Source organism: Marmota monax, unplaced genomic scaffold (genome assembly GCF_021218885.2).
Source record: "Marmota monax isolate L192 unplaced genomic scaffold, Marmota_monax_Labrador192_F-V1.1 WCK01_AAM20220418_F8-fsc00014, whole genome shotgun sequence".
Lineage (NCBI taxonomy): Eukaryota > Metazoa > Chordata > Mammalia > Rodentia > Sciuridae > Marmota > Marmota monax.
The window spans coordinates 13,308,373-13,335,450 of NW_026695222.1; the positions used below are offsets into that span (position 1 = coordinate 13,308,373).

At 48.6% G+C, this 27,078-nt stretch overlaps 1 protein-coding gene across 6 annotated transcripts in view; it reads left to right on the top strand.

The window, feature by feature from the left end:
- The window catches only part of Ttll9 (tubulin tyrosine ligase like 9), a 56,515-nt gene extending 29,502 nt beyond the window's left edge, over nt 1-27,013 (top strand). For 2 of the 6 annotated variants that reach the window (XM_058575699.1, XM_046433972.2), the window contains exons 7-16: nt 4,971-5,039; nt 5,420-5,494; nt 6,285-6,375; nt 7,649-7,689; nt 8,706-8,793; nt 18,618-18,676; nt 19,469-19,665; nt 21,055-21,168; nt 22,273-22,397; nt 26,604-26,809. In XM_058575699.1, coding sequence (XP_058431682.1) covers nt 4,971-5,039; nt 5,420-5,494; nt 6,285-6,375; nt 7,649-7,689; nt 8,706-8,793; nt 18,618-18,676; nt 19,469-19,665; nt 21,055-21,168; nt 22,273-22,397; nt 26,604-26,680 — 936 coding nt within the window. In that variant the 3' untranslated portion in view covers nt 26,681-26,809. Of the gene's footprint in view, nt 1-4,970; nt 5,040-5,419; nt 5,495-6,284; nt 6,376-7,648; nt 7,690-8,705; nt 8,794-18,617; nt 18,677-19,468; nt 19,666-21,054; nt 21,169-22,272; nt 22,398-26,603 lie in introns of all 6 variants that reach the window. The other 4 variants (XM_058575696.1, XM_058575698.1, XM_058575700.1 and 1 more) reach the window with 3 other exon arrangements.
- Nucleotides 27,014-27,078: the final 65 nt, after the last annotated feature.

Below are 27,078 nucleotides of genomic sequence, written 5' to 3' on the forward strand. Positions count from 1 at the left end.
ACACATTATTAAAAGACCCTCTGTGCTATAGAATATACGTGCTCTTCATTAACAGCAGACCCCCGCACTATCATAATTTCAAAACCACAGGTGCATAAACAGCATCTTGAGATATCAGCAACAATTGTAATGTGATACATAAAAATAGCTGTGATTGCTTCTGATGGCAGATACTCCTATGATGTGTTGACCACACTCATCATAGAAGGGAACACAGGGTACATGGCAGGGTGTCAAAGGGAAGATGTTGTTTTTCTCATTCAAATTCAGAGGTCCAGGGGAATTTCCTTTAATGAAGAATAGCTGGACAGGGGATGGTTTTGGGCAGCTCGACAACCCCATCAATTCCTAGCCCAACAGGCAGATGGTTCCTCTTGGGCACAATGTGGTTGCCACAGCTCTACCTTCACCTCCTTATACCTCTACATGCCATGGGAATACAGGAACGCCCTGGTTTTGTGTCACTTTTGAAGAAGTCACAAACTCTTCCCAGAAGTCTCAGCAGCAGACTTCCCGTGCTGTAGATTAACGCCTGATCCAATCCCATGGCAGTAGCATGAGGGCTCAGACCTCTCCAGAGGGCTGGACAACCCACAGGGTGACCCAAATGTGGTTCTTGGCAAGGGGACAAGGACTGTGAATGGCCACATTTGGTACAAAACCAAAGTTATGTTTCATTCTAATGATCCATTTAAATGTTTTCCAATCATAAATGTATCTTTATATGTAAAAATATTTTCTCCCAAGTTATCAAGTAATATTCCCAGAAGCTACCCCATGCTTGCTGTGTGATTCTGTGTATCCCATGGCACTCTGCAAGAGGTACATGAGTCCCGGAATTGTGTAGCACAGATTTCACTATCCTGGATTTATGACCTGCTGGCTGGATGACTTGGGGCAATATGCTTGGCCTCTCTGTTCTTTGGTTTCCTTGGTTGAAAATGGGAATACTATCAATGCCCATGTCATAGAAGCCTGGCACAAGGTAAACTGGTAAGTATCAGCCATGAACATAATCATTGTAATAAGTCTGGTTACCTATTGCTGAGTAACAAACCACCCCAATGGAAGGCCCTGAAACAATAATAACCTCTTGTTTTTAGCTCATGAGCCTCCAACTGGAGCTTGACAGGGAAGGCTCATCTGTGCACCAGCATCCTCTGGGGCAGCTCTGCTGAGGCTGGAGGATGCTTCCAATTTGGCCTCACTCGCTGGGTTGGCAAGATGGTGCTGGCTGCTGGCTGGGAGCCCAGCCAGGGTAAGGGCTAGAAGACTCAGCTGTCCTCCCTGTGGGCCCCTCATGTGACTTGGGCTTCCTCACAGCATGGCATCTGGGCTCTGCATCATGGCTGGGTAGAAACCACATTGTCTTTCCTGATCCTCATTAGAATTCTCACCCTGCCACTTCTTCCACACACCATTAACTGTGACCGTACTGAAGCCCTGCCCCCACTCAAGGGGAGGGGACATTGACTTTACCTCTTGGTGGGGTTCTAGAGAACATACGGGACTGGAGATGTTGTGATTGGTTTTGGAAACACCATCTGCCGGAGCTCTAGGTGACTTCCAGTCTTAACAACCCTGATCTATTACTGTGCAGGAAGTTTATTTTCACTTTTAGATTATTCCCTTGGGGGGGGGGCATCTCTTGGAACAGGTTTGTCAAGTTACTACAGTGATTTAACCGATAAGGACATTTCATCATCTCACACAACAAGAGAGCTGGAGGTCGGCCATTCCAGGTTGGGGCATGTGCATGGCGATGCCTTGAGGGCCCCCTGGGTCTTCTCCCTGTCCACTCTGCTTCCTCCCTGTGTTTAGTCATCAGATCTGTCACCTCATGTCTATGAGATGGCTGCTGTGACTGCAGACCTCACCTCCTCGGAAAAAAGCAAAAAAGAAGGAAGGGCCAGACATTTCTTCTCGTCTCTCTCCCTGTCTCTCTGACGCCCCCTCTCCCTCCCTGTGTTCCCTTTCTGCTCTCTCTCTTAATTTTTTTCTTTTATCTTTCTTTTTTTTTTTTTCCTTTGGTGCCAGGGTTAGTTAACCACTGAGCTAAATCCCCAGCTCTTTTATTTTTATTTTTTTTTATTTTGAGACAGAGTCTTGCTAAGTTGCCGAGGCTGGCCTTGAACTTGCGATCCTCCTGCCTCAGCCTCCACAGTAGTTGGGATTACAGATGTGAGCCTCTGCACCTGGCCCCTCCCTCTCTCTTTATATTTTTAACACAGAGGAAAATCTCCCCAGAATGGATAAGAAGATGTCTCCTTAGGTCTCATTAGCCCAACACTGGCTCATGCTAATTGCAAGGGAAGCTGGGAAAACCAGCAGGAAGCCTTTCTAGCCCCATCACAGAGAGAGGGACTTTGCCTGCAAGGAAAGAGAGGGAGAATGGCTTCCGGGGTGAGACAGGGGCTCTGAGATCAAAGGGTACATAGATGCCTTAAAAGACACATTTTTTTAAAGATTTTTTTTTCGTTGCAGATGGACACAATATCTTTATTTTATTTATTTATTTTTATGTGTTGCTGAGGTCTATCCCAGTGCCTCACACTGAACCACAACCCCAGCCCCTAAAAGACACTTTTTAATTGAAGATAAACATTTAAAGGTGCCCACGTTATAGGGGTCTGCTATGAATTTTGACAAAGTAAACACATCCAAGTAACCAGCACCCAAGTCATAAACAGAACCCTACCAGCCCCTCAGCGTTTCCCCTCTGACCTCCTCCATTCACGACCCCCTAAGCCACTGACGGCACAGATTTGTTCTCTCTGATTCTGTACTCGATATACTCAGAATACGAATATTTCCACAGTTTCTAGTTCTTTCCCTCAACAGTTTAGTCATGTGATTCACCCTACGGGTGTAAGTAATTGGGAATTGCTAACTGTCATTGCTGTATACTGTTCCACTGAGAAAGTATTTCCAAGGTTGGCACTTTTATGAATGGTGCTGTTGACATGTAACAGACAGATGAGGCTGGTGGGAACACAAGGTTAAGGGAATAATTATATAAGACAGCCCCGCTGTGCTGACCCCCACATGCTTTCTTTTCCAAGAAGCAATTTCCCTGCAGCCCTGCCTGGCTTAGGTGGACAGGCTCTGTCACATTCCTCAGCAAACTACCTGTTGTCTGCAGGAGAAATGCAGGCCCGAAATAATGTTGAATAAAGGAACCAAATTCCCTGAGGGGGGGATTTTTGTAACCCTTTCCACAGACCAGATCCCGAAACTCAGGGAGATAAGCATAATTCCTCCTGATCATAAAACCTGTAAGAATATATGGCTAAGAATCCAATTAGGGGGCTGGGATTGTAGCTCAGTGGCAGAGCGCTTCCCTAGTATGTGTGAGGCCCTGGGTTCGAGCCTTCGCATAACATAAAATAAATAAACAAAAGAAAGCATTGTGTCCATCTACAACTAAAAAATATTTAAAAAAAAACAAACCAGAACCCATCAGCATGGGACAAAGTGCCTAGGGTTGTCATGGCAGTGGGGACTTGAAAGTGTGATGTCATGCTGCTGTTAGTCAAAAGCCAAGAGGTGGACCTGGGCGGGACTCTCTGGAAACTTCTCTGGGATCTCAGGAAAACCAGTGCAGGGGAGCCACGTTGTTCCTCTCAGAGAGGACCCACTCTCTCCGCGGGAGTATCCCTTTCCCTATCCCTTTAATAAACTCCCGCCTGTTACTCCGAGTGACATGTCTGAAATCTTTCTGACTCGATCGCAGAATCAGGGTTTGAAGGGGGGTCTTCACACTGCCTCAGTTTCCCGGAAGACCCGCCCTGTGACCCTCCTAGGGATGTGCCTGTCTGTCCAGCATGTGGGAGTTCCTGCTTCTCCAGTGTCACCAGCACTTGCTGTTGCTCAGGGAGTGTGATTTTCGTTTGCGTCTCCCTGGTGGCTAGGGAAGCCCAGGACCTGTTCACTGTGTCCACCTTGTTTTCTGGGCACACATAACCCTGAACCCGGGTGCACAGAGGGCAGGCAGGGCAGGGGGCCTCAGCACGACCGACGGGCAACCTACAGCCCTGTGGCAGCTCTGCCAACCCCGAGTTTATAGAGAAGGCCTTGGCGGTCCAGGTGGCCCATGCTCAGAGGAGAACAGAGAGAGATGAGAATTTGCACTTGCTGGTTGCATTTGTGCTGAAATAAAGGTGACTCTGGGGACAGGCTCAGTAGCCACAGATAACCATAGGGTGGTTCCAGGAATCAGACCTGCTCCAGGAGGCCCTAGAAGCCAGGCCTGGCTGGCAAATTTCAGTTCAAAACAGGTTAGACTGGGAACACTTCCTGCCGTCTGTCACAGCTATTGCGTAACATCCAGCACACAGTAGGCACCCAATATATACATTTTGGATGAACACTTTGCAAAGCTATCCTGTAACAGATGGGCTGTGTTTGGGGGTGAGGAGAGGGTGACTGAGCTGCTGGGCACTGTGGATGTGCAAGATCTGACAGGTGACCAGGGTGGAAGGGCCGCTGGGGCCCCCTTACACACAGGAGGACCACTCTGCAGCGCAGTCAAGATCCTTGGGCCCCAGCCCCTGTGAGCTGTGAATTCTCCATGCTGAAGCTCAGCACAGGCACACTGATTGCGGTATTAGCAGAAGCAAAACCTAATTAGGAAGGCAAATTGATTTCCAAAAAAAGAATTGGATGATATGTTCCCAGGACTGTAGGAATGGCTTTTTAATTGTCTCCTCTTCTGCATTATTCATGCAAATGCGCGTCTTTGTGCGCAGAGGAGTCTCTCCTCCCCCTCCTGTCTGAGCTCCCTCCTGTGTTTAGCATCTTTGCTCTCCCAGGCCTTGGGGGGGGGGTCCTGGACCATTTTTCTGGGCCTGAGGGGTTTGGGGTGGGGGAAGGACATAGAGAAACGCTGGGGAGGGCTCCCAGGTACTGAGGTCAACAAGAAACTACCAAGCTGACAGTGGCCTTTCCGTGTCCCCCACCCCTTCCCTCAGGTAGCCCGGTCCCAGGGCAAGGGCATCTTCCTCTTCCGGAGACTGAAGGACATCATGGACTGGAGGAAGGTGAGTCTGCCTCTTTCCCTTTGCTCTCCACATGTCCTCTGCCCTCTCGCCTCCTCTCCCTTCCAAGTTCAGAGAGCCAGCACAGGCCTGCCCACAGAGCAGGGTTATTGGAACCAGATTGTTTGGGTTCAAATTCTGACCTTGCAAACAATAGCTGTGTGACCTTGGGCAAGTAGAAATCCTGGGTCAAATCCTGCCTCGGCCTCTCAACAGACATGTGTCCCTGGGGAAATCACTGAAGCCCTCTGAACCGTGGCAGTGAGATGATGGGTGGGTGGGGGGAGCTGGAGGACCTGACTCCTGTGGGCTCACAGCAGGTGCTCAATTAATGCACTTCCCCCTGCTGCCTGCGTCCCCATTCTTCCCTGGGCACCTGTCAGGGCACTGCCTGCAAGAAGTTCCAGGGCTTCGAGGCCCAGCCTTCCTGCTACTCCATCAATTCCTCTGGAAGCCATGTGAGTAGAGGGGGTGGCCGAGGTCCCTGGAGGGAAGTCTGGCTGTCGGGGTGGGGAGCAGTGTGGGGGTCTGCGGGGAGTCTGCTCAGGAGAGCGTTCCCAGCACAGGGCCACTGTGTGAGCCCAGGAAGTATGTGACCCTTGTCTTTGAGCCTGGGCTCCTCATCAGGTGACTGTGAAGGGGACAATGGGTAAAAAAGTTTGCAGACCTGGAGGGCTGTGCACCTGTGTGAGAGCATGGCATCGTCCCCAGCTGAGTGGGCAAGTGGAGAAGGGCCAGGGATGGCCTCCGGGCCTCAGGGGCTGCTGATGCCCTGTGGCAGCACCTTGACAGGACTTTCTGCAGTGATGGCAACAGAGCATATCTGAGCTGTCTAGTATCTGACCACTGGCCACATGTGGACATCATATCGAGCACTTGTCCCGTGGCCACTGATACTGAAGGACTAAAGTTTTTGTTTGTTTCCTTTCAAAAAATTGTGAAAGGGCCGGGCACGGAGAGACACACACACCTGTAATCCCAGTGGCTCGGGAGGCTGAGGCAGGAGGATCGAGAGTTCAAACCCAGCCTCAGCAATTTAATGAGGCCCTAAGCAACTCCGTGAGACCCTGTCTCTAAATAAAATACAAAATAGGGCTCTGGGGACGTGGCTCAGTGGTTAAGGGCCCCGAGTTCAATCCCCAGCACCAAAAAGAAAAAGAAAAAAAAAGATATCCCAAGTAGAGTGCCTAACGTAATTCCTTGTACACAAGAGTGCTCAATAAATGTTAATAATATTATTGCAACTAGGACCCAAGAAATTCTGATGACCAAAGGGATGAGATCCCTGTGGAGAACTACGTAGCTCAGCGTTACATCGAAAATCCATACCTGATTGGAGGTGAGATGGCTGTGCCCAGCTCCCTGCCCTTCTGACCAGTCACTCACTCACTCAGCAAACCTTGACTAGCTGTGACTGAGGGCCCAGGCTCACATTCAGGGCAGGGGGATGCACAGGAAAGATCTGTCCTGGCTGCTGCCCATAGATTCCCTGTGGTTGACGTGCCTTCCCTCCCGCTCTGGATTCATGAAAACTCTCCTTTGAGAACCAATTCTTTCACGTATGCTTTTACCCAACAAGTATGACGCCCCTCCTCAGTGCCAGCCGCTGGCCTGGGTGCCCGCTGTGGCTCTGCTCCTGTGGAGTCTATTTTTACCCTAGGTGAGGGGACAGCCTTAAGCCAGAGAGCAAAGAAATACAAGAATCCAAGCAGCTGCAGCCATTTCGAAGTAAATCAGGCAGGGTCAGGGGACTCAGTGACACCTGGGAGTCATCTGTAGGTAGAACTGGAGGGAGAAAACAGGAAGAGGGAATGGCAAGGACAAAGGCTCCTGGTGGAGCCGGCTTCCTCTCTGAGGCCCAGGGAGCCTCTTCCCTTTGCCCACACAGGGGAGAAGGGACAGGGTCTGGGGGCTCTTGTAGGTGGCACTTCATTGCAACAGAGTTAGTGCCCCTCCCCTCCCCTATCTCCTGGGCCAATGACCCTCCCCAGGGGGCAGCCCCTGGGTCTCTCCTCCCCTCCCGCCCCCCCCCCCCATCCTGTCTGATTTTTTGGTTTTGGTTTTGCATGTTGGGGGTGGAACCCAGGCCTCATGCATGCTAGGCAAGTGCTCTACCACTGAGCAGCACCCCCAGCCCCCACACAGCTGTCTGCCACCCCTCTCACTCTGTCCCTCTTGCCTCCATCTCGATCCTGGCCACTGTCCTCTCCCTGGACAGCGGCACCAATAGCCAGAGGCATCAGACACCCTCCAGCAGCTTCCTGCGGTTTGTAGAATAAACCCCAGAGATCGTGGGGACCCCACCAACCGTACGCCCCTCATCCCCTTCCTGTCTCTCCCTCGGCCCGGTTCTGCCCCCTCAGGGCCTCTGTCCTGCCCGAAGGCCCTGTGCCCCTCTGGGTCAGGTGGGCCCCTTCTTCACTGGCAGGCCACCGCTTCCCAAGGGGCTTTCCTTGGCCACTAAGTCACAAGTTTTTCCCCAACAGGGACCCCCAGTTCCTCTCTCCTGGCACCTCATGTGTTTTGTGGGGAGCTCCGTCTGTGCACTGCTGCACCCCAACATCTGGTAACCAGTATTCGCTCCACTGATTAATTCTTTCTTTGCCTGACAGGACGCAAGTTTGACCTGCGTGTCTATGTGCTGGTGATGTCGGTGAGTCACCAGGGCAGGGGACAGGGCGCCAGCCTGAGAGCAGCTTGTATGAGCCTCTCTCTCTGCCCAGGAGAGCTCAGAGGGGACATCTAGGGCTGGAGTGGGCCACCAGATACACCTCAGTTTCACTATCCTAGGTGTTCCAACATCTGGATTTGCCAGTCCTTTTTGGGGGGTGGGTGGCGGGGGGGGTACCAGGGATTGAACTCAGGGGCACTGGACCACTGAGCCCCATCCCCAGCCCTATTTTGAATTTTATTTAGAGACAGGGTCTCACCGAGTTGCTTAGCGCCTTGCCGTTGCTGAGGCTGGCTTTGAACTCATGATCCTTTCTCCGGAGTCACTGGGATTTCAGGCCTGAGCCACCATGCCCTGCTTGCCTGTCCTTCTTTATCATTCAGTCATCCCTGGTAACCACAGTGAACATGTAGTGAGCACCTACTAAGTACCAGGCCCTAGTTAGTACCCAGCAGGTTGTATCTCTTCAGTCCTTCCAATAACACAGTGAAGTAGGTTCTATTATTATCCTCATTTTACAGATACAGAGAGGTTTAGTGACTTGCCCAAAGGCACACAGCGAGTGAATGGCAGAACTGGGGTTCAAATCCAGACAGCCTGGCTCCAGGCTGCTCTCTTAACTAGGGAGTCGCTGACCTCGCTCCACCCCCGCCCCTCACTCATTCATTCATTCAGCAAACGCCGAAGCCCTCGGTGTGCCACTCCTCCCTGGGCACAAGGCCACAGACGGATTGGGACAGGATTGGCCCCTTTCCTCCTGAACCTCTCACTCTGGCGGGGTGTCATACGTGGTGGCCAGCACCTTGGTTCCCTCCTGCATGCCACCGCCCCAGGGAAGGACGGGGTGGAGTCAAGGGGTGACGTTAGCGCGGCGCTCGCGGAGGAGGTAGAAAGGAAGAGGGGGCGGTTCCAGGTGGAGGACCCCAAGGCGCCAACGCTCGAGGTGTGCCGGGTGCCAGCGGGCACCCGGGTCACCTCCGCCCCCGCCCCCGCCTCAGTACATCCCGCTGCGGGCCTGGCTCTACCGCGACGGCTTCGCCCGGTTCTCCAACACCCGCTTCACGCTGAACAGCATCGACGACCAGTGTATCCTGGGTCCCAGCAGCCACCGCCCACAGCCTGGGGTCCCACCCAGGGGCCAGCCCCCGCGCCTCTTCACCCCATCGATGTTTGCTGGGTGCCTGGGGGGGCGGGGGGGACCAGCGTGAACAGGCACAGGACCGGCGCGGGCCTCTCCATCGGGGCATCCCGGGCTGGGGGGGACGGGAGGGAGCGGCGCAAAGCAGCTCAGAGCAGACTGCTTTGCTTAAGGCAGGTGCATTTCTTTTTTCTTTTCTTTTCTTTTCTGGTACCGGGGATTGATCTCAGGGACACTCGACCAACGAGCCACATCCCCAGCCCTATTCTGTATTTTATTTAGAGACAGGGTCTCACTGAGTGGCTTAGTGCCTCCCTGTTGCTGAGGCTGGCTTTGAACTGGCTTTGATCCTCCTGTCTCAGCCTCCAGAGCCGCTGGGATGACAGGCACGTGCCGCTGCGCCAGGCTTGAGGCAGGTTTTGACTGATGCCTAAGATTTATGTTATTCATATGCAAAATAGCAGACAGCTTAGCACCCCATCACCCCCGAAAATGTTTGCATTCTGGGTGTGTGTGCGCGCGCATGCCTTTTTCTTTAATGCCTGGTGGTTGGCTCAAATACAACTCAATTTTCATCCATCTGATTGTCAGGGACCAAAACTTTGAAAACACGCTGACTTGGCAAGGCTGGGGGAATCCCTCTGTTGCTGGTGGGAGCTTAAATTAGCACAAACCCTTAGAAGGCAATCTGGTAAATCTATGAAGGCCAGATTCTCACGCCTCCTGATCCTGCAATTTCCCTCTGAAATTCCATCCTACAGGTATACTCACAATATAGAGAAAGACAGGCTTAAAGGTCAGGCACTTTGCAGCCTCACTTGTGAGAGCAAAAAAGAAGGCAACAATGAAGCAAATGGTGTACTCATACTGCGGAGTACTATGCAACCATTAAAATGGAAAGGGGAGAGTGCTTTATGTACTGATAGGTGCCTGGGGTGGGGTGCAAAGTATAGAATAGCAAAAATCATGTTCCCAATTATGTTTAAAAATTATATATCTATATATGTCTGTTTATCTGTGCGTAGATATCTCTGAAGGCCAGACAAGAAACTGGAAACAGGGCTAATGGTGTAGCTCATCAGGAGAGCACTTGCTTAGCACACACAAGGCCCTGGGTTCTATCCTAGCACCACAAAAAAAGAGAGAGAGAGAGAAAAGGAAGAAAAGTTGTCTCTGGGAGAAGAAATGTGTAGATAGGGACAGGTGAAAAGGAGATTTTTTTTTCTTCTATATATTTTGCACTTTTTGACTTTTGGGTCATGTGAATGTATTAGCTATAAAATGATACACATCAAGAAAAGCTTTTAGCCAGTTACAGTACTGCACAACTGATGCCTGTAATCTCAGCAACTCAGGAGACCAAGTCAGGAGGATCACAAGTTCAAGGCCAGCCTCAGAAATTTAGCCCTAAGCAATTGAACAAGATCCTGTCTCTAAAAAATAAAAAGGGCTGGGGATGTGGCTCAGTGGTTAAGCACCCCTAGATTCAATCCCAGGTGCCAAAAAAGGAGAAACTTTTTAAGATTTCCAGGCCTGAGATTAGAAGAAAATGGAGAGTCAATTCAGAAAGGTCTAGAAGCTAGATTACCTGCATGTGGAAGACAATCTGTGTTTGGAAACAGAGAACGATGCAGCCTAGTTTCCTGCTTGGGAACCCCAGGCAATGTTTTTAGTCAGTTCATCTCTCCTTCTCAGGAGGCGGAGGCAGGGCAATTAGACCCTGTCTCAAAATGAAAAATCAAAAGGGCTGGGGTATAGCTCAGCTGTAGTGTCCCCTGCTCAACCTCCAGTGCCCCCCCAAACATCTCAGAACCCACCTCTCTGCCTTGGTTCTGTCACTTAACTTGAGGTTGTCTAGGGTCATGCATTGGCATTGCCTCAACAAGGGACCCACCTCAGGCCCTTCTGAGTACTTTTCACAAATTGTTTTTTTCCTACTTTGCTGACCTCATTTTCTGCATGTTTATTGTATAATTTTAACACACATTTATCACATGCAAGTCATCAAATTTAGTTTAGTTTTACTGCCACCTCTTTTGTTATTAAAATTAAATAATGGGTACAAAGCACACAGAACTGTGCCTGCCGGAGTGACCCTGGGTAAACTCAGGGTTCCCCACCCCCGCACCACCACATTCATGAGTGTTTGTACATTTCCAGGCATCTCAGGGATTATTAAGCAAACTGAGCCCTCTCCCGGGGCCAGTTTCTATTTAATGAGCCTGTGCTCATTAAACATTCACAGTGAGTGAATGGAGTGAATACGCATTATTTTCCACCCCTTCTTTTAAATTGTTTTTGATTTTTAAATCTGGAAAAAAATATTAAAATGTGTAGAAACTGCAGAAAAGACTATAGCAGGGTCCTATGTATCTACCCTCCAGATTTATCATATTTTACTCTAATATTTTACCCATTTGCTTCAGCTCCCACAATGCCAACTTTAAAATAGCAAATAAGGGGCCAGGGTTGTGACTCAGTGGTAGAGCGCTCGCCCAGCACATTCAAGGCCCTGGGTTCAATCCTCAGCACCACATAAAAATAAATAAATAAAGAGGTTGTGTCCATCACTAAAAAATAATATAAAAAAAAGCAGATAAATTTTTGGATCACAAAATAACAGGAAATATCTTTAACCTGATTTTAACATATGTATTATATTTACATATAGTTTACACACAGTTATTCAAATACACACCTATGCAAACATACACAAATTATAAAAATATTAACTGAACCATTGTATATAATAATGATCAAGTAAAAACAATCTAAATCATCCTCGAGGGATGGTGAACTGAATTATAAAGCACCTACTAATGTTGTGCATCTGTTAAGAACAATAAAGTTTATAGTCAAAGGCCAGGTGTGGTGTCGTACTCCTGTAACCCCAGCGACTCAGGAGACGGAGGCAAGAGGATTGAGAGTTCAAAGATTCTTAGCAAGGTCTTAAGTAAATTGGTGAGACCTTGTCTCAAAATAAAATAAAAATAAAAAGGGCTGGGGTTGTGGCTCAGTGGTTAAGCACCACTGGGTTCAATTCCTAGTACAAAAAAAAAAAAGTCTATAGTAGAAATGTCATGACATGGAAAGGTGTGCAAGACAGACTCCTAAGTGGAAAGAAGTGCAAGCTGTAGTGCCCGTTTGTTTGCAATCCTATTTTTGCTTTTAAAAATGTGTGTTCCTGTTTAGGAAACATGTATGAAAGGAAGTTCATCGTTACTGATCTAGGAACTCTGAACACTACAGAGGATGAGAATCAGGCAAAGACACGTTGACTTTCAGCTTCATACATTTCTCTACAGTATGAATTGTGTCTGCAACTGACACGTTTTACTCTAATAATAAAAACAATAATATGGGTTTCATCCTAAAAGTAGTATAGCTTGTTAAAGACAAATCAGGAAATTCAAGAAAGTACAAAGAGAGAGAGAGAGAGAGAGAGAAAGAGAGAGAGAGAGAGGAAAAAACCTTCTCTAGTGTCCTTTCCTAGAAACAAACTACTTGGCATTTGGTGTATTTTCTTCCAGGCTCATTTGTAGAACATTTTAAAAATCTTGCTGTCATTTACATTTTATATATGAGTGATCCCATGTGTATAAATATAAATTTTTCTTCACTAAACATTATCATCAGTATTTTCCTTGTGCACATTTTTTAAATTATAAAACATCCCACTGAGTGGACGTACTGGTGTACTAATCTTCCATGCCGTGGGCACTTGGGAACTGTTCAATTCCTTACTGTCATAACATACAAAGCTCCAAGGGAACTTTTTTCCTATATTTTTGTTGGTGTGTTATAGTTGTACACATGGTGGGACTTGATACACATTTGTACATGCAATATACTTTGGCCAATATCATTCCCTGATATTTCCCCTTTCTCTTTCTTCCCCTCTCCCCCTGGTCCCCTTCCTCTACTCTACTGACCTCCCTTCCATATTTATGAGTTGCCTGCCCACCCCCACACCTTCTTTTCCTTTTTTCTCTCTGGTTTCCACATATGAGAGCAAACATGCAACCCTTGACCTTGGGAGTTTGGCTCATTTCACTTAACATCCTCAGGTTCCATCCATTTTCCTGCAAATGACATGATTTCACTTTTCCTTGTGGCTGAATAAAACTCCATTGTGTATATAGATACATTTTCTTTATCCATTCACCTGTTGATAGACACCTAGGCTGGCTCCCTAGTTTGCTATTGTGAATTGTGCTGCTGGAAACTCGGGTGTGCATGCATAGCTATAGTATGATGACTTCAGTTCTTTAGGATAAATTCCGAGGCATGGTATGGCTGGGTCATATGGTGGTTTCATGCCTAGGTTTTTGAGGAACCTCCATACTGATTTCTGTAATGGTTGTGCTGATTTACAATCTCACAACAGTGTAAGTGTCCCTTTTTCTCCACATCCTCTCCAGCATTTATTATTATTCGTGTTCTTTTTATTTTCCTTTTCCTTTTTTTTTTTGGATGCGGGTGATTGAACTCAGGGGCACTCAACCACTGAGCCACATCCTCAGCCCTATTTTGTACTTATTTAGAGACAGGGTCTCCCTGAGTTGCTTAGCACCTTGGCTTTTTGCTGAGGCTGGCTGATACTCGTGCCTCAGCCTCCCCAGCTGCTGGGATTACAGTCGTGCGCCACCATGCCCAGCTTATTCATGTTCATGTTCATGTTCATGTTCATGTTCATGTTCTGGCTGTGAGATGAAATCTCAGTCTAGTTTTGATTTGCATTTCCCAGTTGTTAATGATGTTGAACATTTGTTCATATATTTGTTGGCCATTTGTATTTCTTCTTTTAAGAATCGTCTGTTTAACTCATTTGCCCGTTTATTAATTAGGTTATTTGTTTTCCTCGGTGTTAGTTTTTTTTTTTTAGTTCTTTATATATTCTGGATTTTTAAAAAAAATTTTTTGTAGTTTTAGATGGACAGAATGCCTTTATTTTATTTTATTAATGTGGTGCTGAGGATCGAACCCAGTGCCTCATGCATGCTAGGCAAGTGCTCTACCACTGAGCTACAGCCCCAGCCCCTATGTCCTGGATATTAATTCTCTATCAGAAGAGTAGCTAGGGAAATTTTTCTCCTATTCTATGGGTTCTCTTTACATTATTTTTTTGTTTGTTTGTTTGTTGCCAGGGATTGAATCTAGCAGTGCTTAACCACTGAGCCATATCCCTAGCCCTTTAAAAAAAAATTATATATATATATATATATATATATATATATATATATTCTCTGTGTGTGGTGGTGCCACAGTTTGAACCCAGGGCCTTGTGCATGTGGGACATGCACTCTACCAACTGAGCCATATCCCCAGCCCCAAAATATCTTATTTTGAGACAAGCTTTCACTAAATTGCTTGGGGCCTCTCTAAGTTACTGAGGCTGGCTTTGAACTTGCGATCCTCCTACCTCAGCCTCCCATGCTGCTAGGATTACAGGTGTGTACCACTGTTCCTGGCTCTCTTCACATTCTTAATTGTTTCCTTTGCTGTGAAGAAGCTTTTTAATTTGATACCATCCCATTTATTAACTCTTGGCATTACTTCCTGAGCTTTAGGGTCCTATTGAGAAAGTCGCACCTGCACCTACACATTGTAGTGTCGACCGTACATTGTCTTCTAGGAGAAAGGGACAACTTTGTTGGTCAACAATTTTACTGCATTTTTTTCCCTTCGGATGATGTGACAAAGGAGTAAATACTGGGTCAAGGGCATCTGACCGGGTTCTTTCCAGAGGAGCTCTCTATGTCCCCAACCCCAACACACTCATTTCATCTCCGGTCCCCACTGTTGGGGACAGTTATTTTAAAAAGCCATTTCTAAGACAATGGGCATGACTGGGTGAAGAATCCCCAGGCCTTCGTGACGCTATCCTGCAACTATTCTGAATTATAAATTTTCCAGAATGAAAAAGCACAAAGGTGTAACTAACTGCCTTGATGAGGAAGGAGGTTTCTGCCTCAGGATCTCATCAATTTCCGTGCCCCTCATTTACATTCCTTTTACATTGTGTATCCTTTATTACTAGAAACTTTGAGCATTTTCCCAGATGGCCTTCTACCAGGGACAGTTTCTCTTTTATGTTTTCACAGCCTTTATTTATTAGGGACATAGCGTTTTACTGTTGACAATTTATGGAGATTTTCATGTGGCAGAAACGTTAGGCTGTCACATTTGCCATAGTCTCTCATTGGGTTTGCCCCTTAATTTTTGTCCTGATGTGATTGTTTCCATTTGCACTCTGCTGATTCCGTCGCTGTCCATTGAGATCCGCTGTCATCTCTACTGTCATCGTTAGGCGAGGGAAGTTCTCTTCCCCTAAAGACTTTACAACAGCTGCACCTCTCACAGATTGATTTTGATGGCTTGTTTGCTCCTTGCTACTTGTCTCTTGGGTCCGTCAGGACTTGATCTGGGGATGCCGGTGGAGGCGAGGGCTGAGGCTGGCCCACTGGCTCTCCTCCCTCAGCCCTGCTTCCTCCCCCCTGCAGGAAGGAGCAGAGGGAAGCGGGTCTAGCTGGGAGCCAAGCTTTCTTCCCCTGCATCGTCGTCAGGAACTTGTTTTTCCTGAGCTTCCTCTTGTTCCTATTTTTTTTTAATAACAGCTTTATTGGGATATAATTGAGCTTTATTTACAACTTATTTATATACTGAGATCTATATCTAGCATTGAGATATAATTTGTACAGCGTGAAATTCACCCAGATAAAGCAAGCAAAGGAATGGTGTGTATCATAATCAAACTGCTATCAGCACAGTCAGTAAGAATATTTCCATCTTCCCCCAAAAGAAATCGCACACGCACTAGCCAGCACTCTCCATGCCCCCTTGACTCCCCTCCCGGCCCTTTGTAACTGCTTTCTTGCCGCAGTCCGGCTGCAGCAAAATAACCTGGGGGGGGGGGGTGGAGGGGGGGGGGTGGGTGTGATGAACAACTTGATACAGCTGGAGTGGGAGCCCTTTATTGTAGGACAGGAGGGGTATATATACATTCCACACAGCTTATCTTAATTAACATAAACTAGATACAGCAGTCAACCAATAAGGAATCTCCACACTTAATGGCTCACTGGCATTACTTCACAAACCACTCCCTCTGGCAAAATGCCAGGTGCCATCTTGACTTGTTTACAGACCCTAACACTTTCTGTCTCCAGGCATCTTCCTAGACCCAGGGATGTAGCTCAGTGGCAGAGCGCTTGCCCAGAATGTGCAAGGTCCTGGACGTTTAATGTAAGTGGGATCAATCGTGTGTGGTCTTTGGTGTCCACCTTTTTTTCACTGGGCATGATGATTTCAAGATTTTTCTTATTGTAACATGTACCAATACCCTCCCCTCTCTCTCTCTGGTACTGGAGATGGATTGAACCAGGCCTCACAAACGCTAAGCAAGTGCTGTACCACTGAGCTGCCTCCCAGCCCTTTTTATTTTATTTTGACACAGGGTCTAAGTTGCCCAGGCTGAATTGAACGTTGCCATCCTCCTGCCTCAGCCTCCCAAGTAGCTGGGATTAAGCTTCCTATCTCTTTGATGCCAAATAATATTCTATTCCAATAAAGGGGGCATGATACTTATTTGCCTATTGATAGACACTGGGTGTTGTTACCCCTTTGGGGTTATTATGGAAAAAATGCTGCTTTGAGAACTTGTTGTGCAAAAGGGCTGGTGTGTAGCTCAGTGGCAGAGCCCTGACCTAGCAGGTGCAAGGCCCTGTGTTGCATCCTCAGTACTAAAAGAGTAGAGAGAGAGGTACAAACTTTTTTATGGGCTATTCTCTTTCTCTTGAGCACATGGCTATGAATGGAATTGCTGGCCATGTGGTAATTCTGTTGAACCCTTTGAAGAACTGATAAATTGTTTTCCAAAGTGCTGCACAATCTCTCATTTCCACTAGCATTTTGTGAAGGAATCCGATTTCCCCACCTCCTACCAACACACAATATCGTCTAACCACTTTATTACAGCAGCCCCCGTGGTTGTGAAGTAGTTTTACCTTGCATTTCCCTCATGACACATATGGGTTTGTTGGCCATTTGTAGATCTGTCTATTCAAATTTCGCTCTTTTAAAAATGGGTTGGTCTCTTTATTGTTGATTTGTAAAAATGCTTTATGTTTTCTGGATGCTGGTCCCACATCAGATATGTGATTTGCAAATACTTTCTCCCATCTGTGGGGTGTCTTAGCACTGTCTTGATAATGTCCCTTAAAGCACAAACATTTTTAATTCTGGTAAAGCCCATTTTATCTATTTTTTCTTTTATTGCTTGTGCTTTTGGTGTCATATCTAAGAAACTCTGCCTAGGCCAATGTACAACTTACTCCTATGTATACTTCTAAGAATTTTTAGTTTTGTCTCTTATATGTAGGTCTAAGGTATGAGAAAGGGGTTCTGTTTTATTCTGTTGCACCTGGATATCCAGGAGTTCCTGCTCCATTTGTCATTTGTTCAAAAGACACCCCCCCACACACCCTATTGAATCGCCCCAGCACCTTTTGGAAAATGACCTGGACACAGGCTTGAGGGCTCCATCCTATGGAGTGATTGTCTGTGTGCTCCTTCTTTAGAAGTGGAGGCAGGAAAATTTTCAAATATGAAAGGAAAAATGTCTTTGAAAAGTTCTGAAGATGACATTCTAGGAAAAAGACACTAACAAGGAAACCCACCTTCTCAAAGAGGTGGAAGCCACCCTGCCCTGTCCCATATGTGACAGACAGGGAGAAGCATGCTTTAGGGGAACTAGACTTGAGCCAGCGACCTAGAGCCTCTACCTTCCCAATGAAGTCCTGGAGGAAGCTGCATATAGTGGTCATTTCATGAGGTTCAGGTGTCCGTCCTGCTCCCTGGGGGAGGGTGCTGAGGAAGGGGTATCTCAAATGGCTGTCACTGCCTTCTGTGAGCTTCCAAAGTCTCATGTGTTAGATGGGAAGTATCTGGGAACAAATGAGATGATGTGTGTGAACTCTGAGCTGCACCATGTCACTGATGTCATTTGAAGGTAACAACAGTGATTATACCAAAAGCAGACTCTCAGGGCTGGGCCTTTTAAGGCCACCTGACCCCATCCCAATGCTGAATCCCTTCTCTAGTATTCCTACTAGTGGCCACCCAGTCCAAACTCCTTTGGTGACAGGGAGCTCAGTGTGTCCTGAGATGACTGTGCTACATTTGGTGTCTCTACTTGTTAAAAAACTCTCTTGAGTTGAAAAAAAAAATCATCATAATATCAGCTCTGCCAGGCCCTGTGAGAGGCACTTGTGATTGTTGGGAGTGGGGACCGGGGACTGGACCCAGGAGTGTTCTTCCTCTGAGCTACATCCTCAACCCTTTTTAGAATTTTATTTTGAAACAGAGTCTTATTAAGTAGCCCAGGCTGGCCTTGAACTTGCAATTCTCCTGCCTCAGCTTTCCAAGTACCTGGGATTACAGGCGTGGGCCACCACACCTGGCTAAGAGGCATTTTTATACAGTGTTTTATCTGATCCTTCAAATAATCCTGTGAAGCCAACATACTATAATAGGTGGGCAGAAAGGCTCAGAGAGGGCAAGGGCCCCAGGCTCAGGGGCTCACGGGTAGTAAAGAGGCAGGCGAATTTGAATCCTGGCCCATCTGGCTCCACAGCCCACATATGTGAACTTTAAGCTGTTTTGTAGTTTTCCTCATCAATTCCCAAACGGTCTCAGTTCAGTCCTGGGGGTACTATGGAGGGTGTCTTGTCCTTCCTGTCCACACTTGTCCTTGACCACCAACCTCTGCCAGATGTTCACCTCACCAATGTCGCTGTGCAAAAGACATCTCCGGACTACCACCCAAAGAAGGTGAGAAGCTGGGCTTCTACCCTCCCTGGCAGCCTTCTGGGATGAGGTTGGGAGGGAAGGGCAGAGGCAGGGCACCCAGGACAGGCCTGTCTTGGGCTCATAGCTCACCAGCGAGGACAGGCCCACCCTTGCCATTTGCAGAGCCCAGGACAAGGTACAACAGAGGTCCATGGACCATGTACCTCAATATTTAAAAGTTCGGGTCAAAAAAATGCACCCCTAAAGAAAATGTGCTCCATCCGACAGAGACCTCCTATTGATCAATCCATTGATTGGTGTATCATATAGACATTCTTTTTGTCAATCTATTATCTATCTATCTGTCATCTATATAGTAACCTGCAGAGCCAGGTTGAAATGCTGAAAGCTCAGGCTTCTGGGAGTGAAGGGCCTGATCTAGGGCCACGGGAGAGTGAGCCTCAGCTCACACCTGCTCCCTTCTTTTCTGTCCTGTGCCTCCATCCCACACAGGGGGACTGCACACACACACGACCCTGTGACCAGCAGCCCATTGACCATCCTAGGCCTTGAGATGCCCTCAAAAGCAGGCCCAGGGAGAGGGCCTGTGCCGGCCATCAGGGCAGGGGCCTCTGGGGGCCTGGGTAGCCAGTTATGGGTGATCAGAATCTCCACCCACGAGGGGGGTACACTCTAGCTGTTCTAATCCTGGGACTCAGGGCTAGGCCCCCCTTGCCCAGGCCTAGGGTAGTGCCGATGGGCTCGCAGGAGGGTCGTGGCAGGCGGATCCCGGTGGCTCAAGTTCCTCTGCCAACCCCACTGCCCGGGTCCCAGGGCTGCAAGTGGATGCTGCAGCGCTTCCGGCAGTACCTGGCGTCCAGGCACGGGCCCGAGGCGGTGGAGGCGCTCTTCCACGACATGGACAACATCTTCATCAAGAGCCTGCAGAGTGTGCAGAAGGTGATCATCAGCGACAAGCACTGCTTCGAGCTGTACGGCTACGACATCCTCATCGACCAGGACCTCAAGCCGTAAGTGGGCGGCCGGGCCTGGGGTCTGGCTTTACACGCGGGCACCCTGGTCTGGGAGCCCAGCTCGGCCACTTCCTGGCTGTGTGACCTTGGACACACTTCTTTTTTTCTGTGCCTCAGTTTGCCAGTCTGTAAAACAGGGTTGGTCACCTTGCTGTGCCTCTAGGAGGGACAAATGAGCTGTCTGTGGGACACGGGGCTTGGTGCTGGCTCTGGGAAGCCTGTCCTGTTGGTGGGCAGAGTGAGGGGTGCTCCCCTCATACCCGGCAAAACACTTCCCCTCTGGAAGTCTTGGCACTTGGAGGATGTGAAGTGCCACGTAAGGGAATATTGTCACGGTGGCTGTTCCTGCCAAGAATGTGGTGCATTCTTGCCCATGGAGGGGGTTGAGCTGGCGAGGAGAACAAGCTAGAGCTGGCAGGGACCAGAGCGATGGCCTCACATGACACGACAGGACATGGGAACCCGTGGGTTGTCGGCTTGGGGGAGGGGGAGGTCAGCGGCGAGTCAAGGGCAAAATGAAGCTCAGGATCAAGTGCCCGGGCTGGGCTGCTCCCCACCAGCACTGCTGGATGCAGGAGGCCACTCCCCTGCCCAAGGTCACTCCAGAGGTGCTGTGGGCTTTCAGAGCCAGGAGTAGTGACACCTGAGTCAGCTCCTGGCTAAAGGGACACTGAGTCCCAGCACCCAGCGGTCTCTCTCCTTTGCCCCTGGCAGCGAGCTCTGGCTGCATCATTAGGGTAGACTGAGGCGGGAACAAGCTGGGAGGGGGGGAGCCCTTTGCTCTTCCTGTGCCCCAGCTTCCTGTCTGTAAAATGACCAGGCTGCACAAAACCTCCGGACCCATGTGGGCTCCAGGGAACTGGAGGTCCTGGGCTGTTTGGGACCTGCAGATACAGGTATTTTAGGTTTGATCTTCAGAATGTTTCTGTGTTTAATTTTTTTGACAAAATCTGGGAGATGTTTACCTAAAAATCAGGATTTGGGGCTTTTCTAGAAAAATCAGATGATCTCATAATTCTGGGCTCACGCTCCCCTGGGGCAACGCTGTCCTGCAGCTGCCCACAGCTCTCCCTTTAGATGCCGTCTCCCGCCACCTCCCACCCCCATCCCCGCCTGCCTAGCCCCTGACCCGGCAGGTCAGTTGCCAGCCTTGGCAAATTTTCCCTCTCGAAGGGATCTTCCTGCACTCACGTCTCCACTGGAAAAGGAAAAGCATCACCAGCAGGAGGGCCCCACGGTCCCCCTCGCCCAGGGCCGGCTCCGCTGCTCTAAGCTCCCTTTCTTCAGAGGGAAAGACGGAGCAGCCTGGGTGGAGTGACAGTGGGTCCCAGGCACCGCATCTAGCCTCAGGGAAATCCTCAGATTCTCCCTCCCGTTCCTCCCCAGGTGGCTCCTGGAGGTCAACGCATCCCCGTCACTCACGGCCAGCAGCCAGGAGGACTATGAGCTCAAGACCCGACTCCTGCAGGACACACTGCACGTGGTGGACATGGAGGCCAGGTGAGGCAGCCCTGGCCGAGGCAGCCGGCGCTCCACCAGGGAAGAGAACTCAGGCCCTTGGATGGCCCCACATTTTATGGATGTCCACACAGGGTCAGGTCCTGGCCCAAGGACTCGGCCTCTCCAGAAGGGAGCAAGGCCATCCGCAGCTTTCTGAGACTCAGTCTAGCAGGATTTATTCAAAATTTCCTAACTATGGGACCCTGGACCAATCACTTCACCTCTCTGAGCCTCAGTTTCCTCAGAGGTAAAATGGGAAATGACTGTCCCTCAGGGTTATTTTAATTTACTAAGATCATTTATTGCAAGATGCTTAGCTCACAGTAACTGCCCCAATAAGAGACTATTTATTGTTATAACAATGTTTATGTAATGGGAAGGACCCAGGGTTAGCTTCAGGAATGGGTGCATCAGGTACTTAGTCAATGTTAGTTGGTTGGTCTCCCTCCCTCTCTTGCACAAACACACTCACACACTTGTTCTCTGCCCACCTCCACTCTTCTGTATCAGCTTTCTCCCAATTATTCCAGCAAAAGTTGGAGGGCCAACTCTCAATGCTGGAAGTGAGAATGCCCATTCCTGAACCAATCACTGTAACTCTGATAGACCAGGGGGTAGGAGCAACCCACCTGAGGCCTAGGGGTGAGGGAGAGAGGGGTGACTCTTCAAGAAAAGCAGAGGCACCACTGGACTGAAAGAAAGTGAAATGGATGCTGAGCAGAGAAAACCTCAGGCATCCACTAAACCTACCATTACTTATTCATTCAATAAACATTTGAGACTCTATTGTGTGCCAGACCCTGGGCCACACACTAGGAATACGGTAATGAAGATGGCAGACCTGGCCCCTGGCTTTGTGGTGTTTATGGTCTGGGGAGGAAAACAGACTTTAAACTGAAAATCACAACTGGGTGCATCTTCCTGAGGGCAAGTGTGGGGACCTCAGCATAAAAATAGAGTTCAACCTCTTAGAGACTGTGGGGTCCAGGGAACAGACAGTGAATGGTTGGACCAAAAAAAGGGCTTCTGACAGGGTGGACACCAGTGGGGTTGAGAGAGGGCTGGGTCCTGGCCTCTTTAACCTTCGTGTCTCTGCCTGTGCAGGCTCACAGGAAGGGAAAAGCGAGTCGGAGGCTTTGACCTTATGTGGAATGATGGCCCTGTCAGCAGAGAGGAGGGGGCTGCTGACCTGTCAGGGATGGGAAACTCTGTGACCAACACACACCTCGGTATGTCGTGCCAGGTGGGGCGTGGGCACCAGGGCTGTGCCAGGAGGTGGTGGGTTGTCTAGAGGCAGCCTCAAGGAGCAGTTGGAATGTCTGAATCAGTCTGCTCCTCACCAGCTCTGTGACCCCAGGCAAGGGAGTCAACCTGCCTGGTCCTCATCTGTGGAATTAAGAGGAACAGTTCCCGTGTATGCCTGGAACACTGTCTGGCACACAGCGAGACATTGTTAATCTGTCAGGAGGCGGATCTCAAAAGGCTTAAGTGGAAAACCAATGGAAAAAATGCATAATGTCATTAAGAGAAATTAAGGGCCTCAGGCCTTGGCTTTAAGCTAGTTTCTAAAAAGTGAAATTTTTTTCTTGATTATAAAAATTATTCACACAGCCAGGTATGGTGGCACACACCTGCAATTCCAGTGATTCAAGAGGCTGAGACCGGAGGATCCTGAGTTCAAAGCCAGCCTCATCAACGGAGAGGCGCTAAGTAACTATTTGAGACCCTGTCTCAAATAAAATACAAAATAGGCCTGGGGATGTGGCTCAGTGGTTGAGTGCCCCTGAGTTCAATCCCAAAAAAAAAGACCAAAAATTATTCACACAGCCAGGTGCACCTCTATAATCCTAGTGACTTGAGAGGCTGAGACAAAAGGATTGCAAGTTCAAGGCCAGTGGGGGAAACTTAGACCCTGCTTTGAAATTAAATATAAAAAGGGCTAGGGGTGTAGCTTAGTGGTTAGGATACCCCTGACTCAATCCTTAGTACTGGGGAAAAAAAATACACACACACACACACACACACACATACACACACATATATATTCACACTCATTGTAGAATATTTGAAAACTAAAGAAGGAAATTAAAAAAAAACATGCAGACATAACCATCTTTAACAATCTGGCGTGTTTCCTTTGAGTTTTACAAAAAATGCATATATTCATACTTTTTCTTCTATAAAATTGGCATTGGGCTGGAATTTTGAGTCCAGCATCTCCCATTCAAGAATATTAAGCCTCCCATTTGGAAGAATTTTTTGGCTAGGTCTGGACTAAACCCTTTACACACATTATCTTGTATCTTTAGGTGAGTTTTGTTACCGTTCTACAGATGAGGAAATGGTCTCCAGATGGGTCATGGGTTGCTGGAGGCCTCAGTCTTAAGTGATGAGTCAGACTTGAACTCTAGTGACCCCAAGGCCCGAACATTCACTGCTGGACTCTCCTGACCTCTTAGTTAAAACTCCCATACAGCTGCGAAATACTTGAGTTTGCGTGTGTGCCCAAATTCACCAAGCCAGTCTCTTCTGATTGGCCATTTGGCACAAGTCTAACTTTTTACTTTTATAATATCATAATGGACTCCTCTCCCATAACCCAACTGAAATTCTGGCTATTACCTTAGGGCAGATTCCTAGAAGCAGACTTACAGGGCCAAAGGAATGAACGTATTACAACCGAACTGCTTTCCAGAAAGATCACGCCAATTTGCCAGTTTGTAATTTAGAAGTCTCCGCCAACCCAATTGATAGGTAAAAAGCAGTGGCACATTATTGTTTTATGTGCACTCCATTGATCCCGGTGAGGTTTCAGTTTCTTAAATTTGCAGTTCTTCTTTTGTAAGCTATCCATGCTCTTTATTTTTCTATGGGTTGCTTATAGCTTTTTTTTTTTTTCAATTTATAAAAGCTTTGGATATTAATGTGTTGGAGACATTACCCCTGTGTCAAACTTACTGTAAAGATTTCCCTGGGTTTGTCATTTGTTTTAAAGTTTTGTTTCATGGTGACTTTTTTTCTTTTTTGATGAAACTTTTTATCTTTTTTAGGACTTAGGTAGGTAGGACTTAGGATCAGGTTTGGCTGCATGCAACTAAAAAGCCAACTAATAGAGAGGGGCTGGCTTGTCTGAGCCACAGAAGTCTTGGGTAGGCCACACAGGGCTGACACATGGCTGTGTGATACCCTGAGGATCCAGCTCTTTCTTCTTTCTGCCTTGCCATACTAACCAGTTGGTCTGGTGTTCATAGTTATTGTCTTATGGTTGCAAAAATGGCTGCACCAACTCCAGACACTGTGTGCCTTGTCCCAGGAGGGAAGACAGAAAAGTCCTAAAGGCATCAACTTCTTATTCCAAAAGGGAAGCCCTTCCAGGGACCTGTAAGGCATCTTAATGGCCAGAACTGGGTCACATGGCCACCCCAGCTACAAGTTTGGAACAAACAGTTTGCTTTGATGAAGGCAAAGATGAGGGGGCTTGTGATCAGCCTTTCCACATGGAGCCCCAGTGTCTGCCGTGCTGCCTTGTTGGTGGAGACTGTAATGCCTGGGAATCTTGTTAAAATATGTATTAGGATTCAGTAAGGACTGGGGCCTGAGAGCTGCATTTTTGAAAGGCTCTCAGGTGATGCTCTGTTAACTATGCTGTCACCAGCCCTCCCCAAACCCAGCGGCTTCAAATGACTATTTCTTCATGATTCTTCAAGTCTCTCCTGGGGTAACTCATGGGTTGCAGGCCCCTGGCAGCTTTATTGGGACACAATGAGCCAGGAGAATCTTATTATCCCAATTGAGGGTTGATACTAGCTGTCAGCTGGGCCTCTTTCATGTGGCCAACAGCCTGTCCCTGGCTTCTTCCCCTGGTAGTCCCAGGGTTCCAAGAGAAGACAAGGTAAAGCCTCTTGAGACGAGGCTTGGACATCTCACACTGGCATTCTGCTGCCATCCATTGCTCAATTCAATTTGCTCTGCCATCCCAGAATTGCAGAGTGAGGAAATAGACCCCCTCTTGATGAGAGGAGTGGCAGTCACCTCACAGAGGTATGTGTAGCAATGGGGAAAATCGCAGCCATCTCTGTGGGCAAAACACTCCCAATACCAGTGCTGCTGGCTCCTGGGCACCTGTTTGGGTAGCCCAGGGAGGGCACAGTAGTTCTTCACCTGAGTGGCACATCAGAACCACTTGGGAACTTTAAAAAATATATGCCTATCAGAAATAAAGATATGGTTGGACTGGGCATTGACATTTTAAAAACCTCCCAATGACTCAGTGCAGGTAGAGAGCCACTGTTTTAAAAGTCTCTAGAATTATTCCAAGTTTCCAGTTGAGTATTTGGGTGGGTGGTGGTAAACACAGGAGGTGGGGGTTGGGGGCAGGAGGAAGATAATTGAGGACTGAGTTAGGGATATGCTCAGGGATATCTGGATGACAAGGTCAGCAGATAAGAGATCAGTCTGCAACTTGTAAAAAGGGGTTTGCACTGGCAGGAAGATTTGGCATGATGAATGAGCCAATGATAGACAGTTAAGGTAGGGTTCCAGGGGACTCACTTTGGAAAATCCTAAGGCCAGATAGACATAGTGGGCTCTCAGCTCAGGGAGGCCTTGATGACCGGCAGGGGTTTGAGTGCTAAGATGGCAGGTACCTCCAGGTCAGTACTGTGGCCAAGTCATTCAGGCAGCACTGATGAGTGCCATCAATATGCCTGGCACAGATTAAATGAGTGTGGAGGTGCCTTAAGGATCAGCTGTGAAAGCAGGCAGAAACAGGCCACGCCGTGAACATGCTGGGAGGTGGCCTCGACATGGACTGCCCAGGGACACATTCTGGTGAGCCAGGGGCCACTTGTGGGGGACAACGCATCTCTTAGCCAATTGTGCCTGGCACACAGGCTGGGTAGGGCAAGAAAGCTGGCATTTCCTGGGCTTCAGATGCTGTGCTAGCCTTATGCATCTTCACTGAGCTACAGCAGGACTAAAGTGAGTGTGGGTGGGACAGTGGTTATGAGCTTCGTTCCAGCACCAGAGAGCCCGGGTTCAAGTCCCCACGGGGCCGCTTGTGTGAGCTGGGGCACATGGCCTCTCTGTGCTTCCACTTTCTTGTCTGCATATGGCTCTGTGAGGGTTTAAGATGTTTATGCGTGTGTGACACCTGCAGCACCTGGCTGGAGGCCAGCCAGCTTCAGCTCTTGCTGCCGGGTCCTTATGTTCTCTCTGCAAGGTGGGTGGTATTGTCCTGACTGAGGAAACTGACGTTCACAGAGGTAAATGACTGCTTGAGGGCCCTGGCAGCTCAGGAGTGGAGCCAGGATGCAAACCCTGGCCACGTGTGGCTGCACAACTCCTGCTGTCCCCTCTTCCCTCCTAATGGGTGCATGGGGCCCTCCACTCCCCGCAAGAACAGCATCCCAGCCAACATCTCACTTCCCTTCCAGGCTGCGTCAACGATCGGAAAAAACAGCTGAGGCAGCTGTTCCGCTCCCTCCAAGCCCAGAAGAAAGCATCCAGCTGACCCCAGCTGCCATGGGGAGCCAAGAGGCCCTGCAAGGTGCCACCCCAGATTCCAGCACAGTGGTACCTTGCGGCCTTCCCCCTCCCTCTCTCCCTCCCTCCAGCTTGGCAGCAGCTTTGCTGGCTAAGCAGCCTCTGCTTGCTGCTTGGATGGGCCCCTTGGATCCCTACCCCAACCCTGCGGCTTCTTTGCACCAGGAGACAGCCAATCCCTGGGACTGGAGGGGCTTTAACCTTGACAGACTGGCTTGGTGAATGGACCCAAAGAAGACAAGTGCAGCAAGTTCTGCTACCCCAGAGAGATCACATCTAATAAATGAGCACAGGCCTTACTTGGAGGAAAGTCACTGGGTACTGGGTCTGGCTCAGGGGAGGCTGTTGGTTGCAGCCAGGTTCATT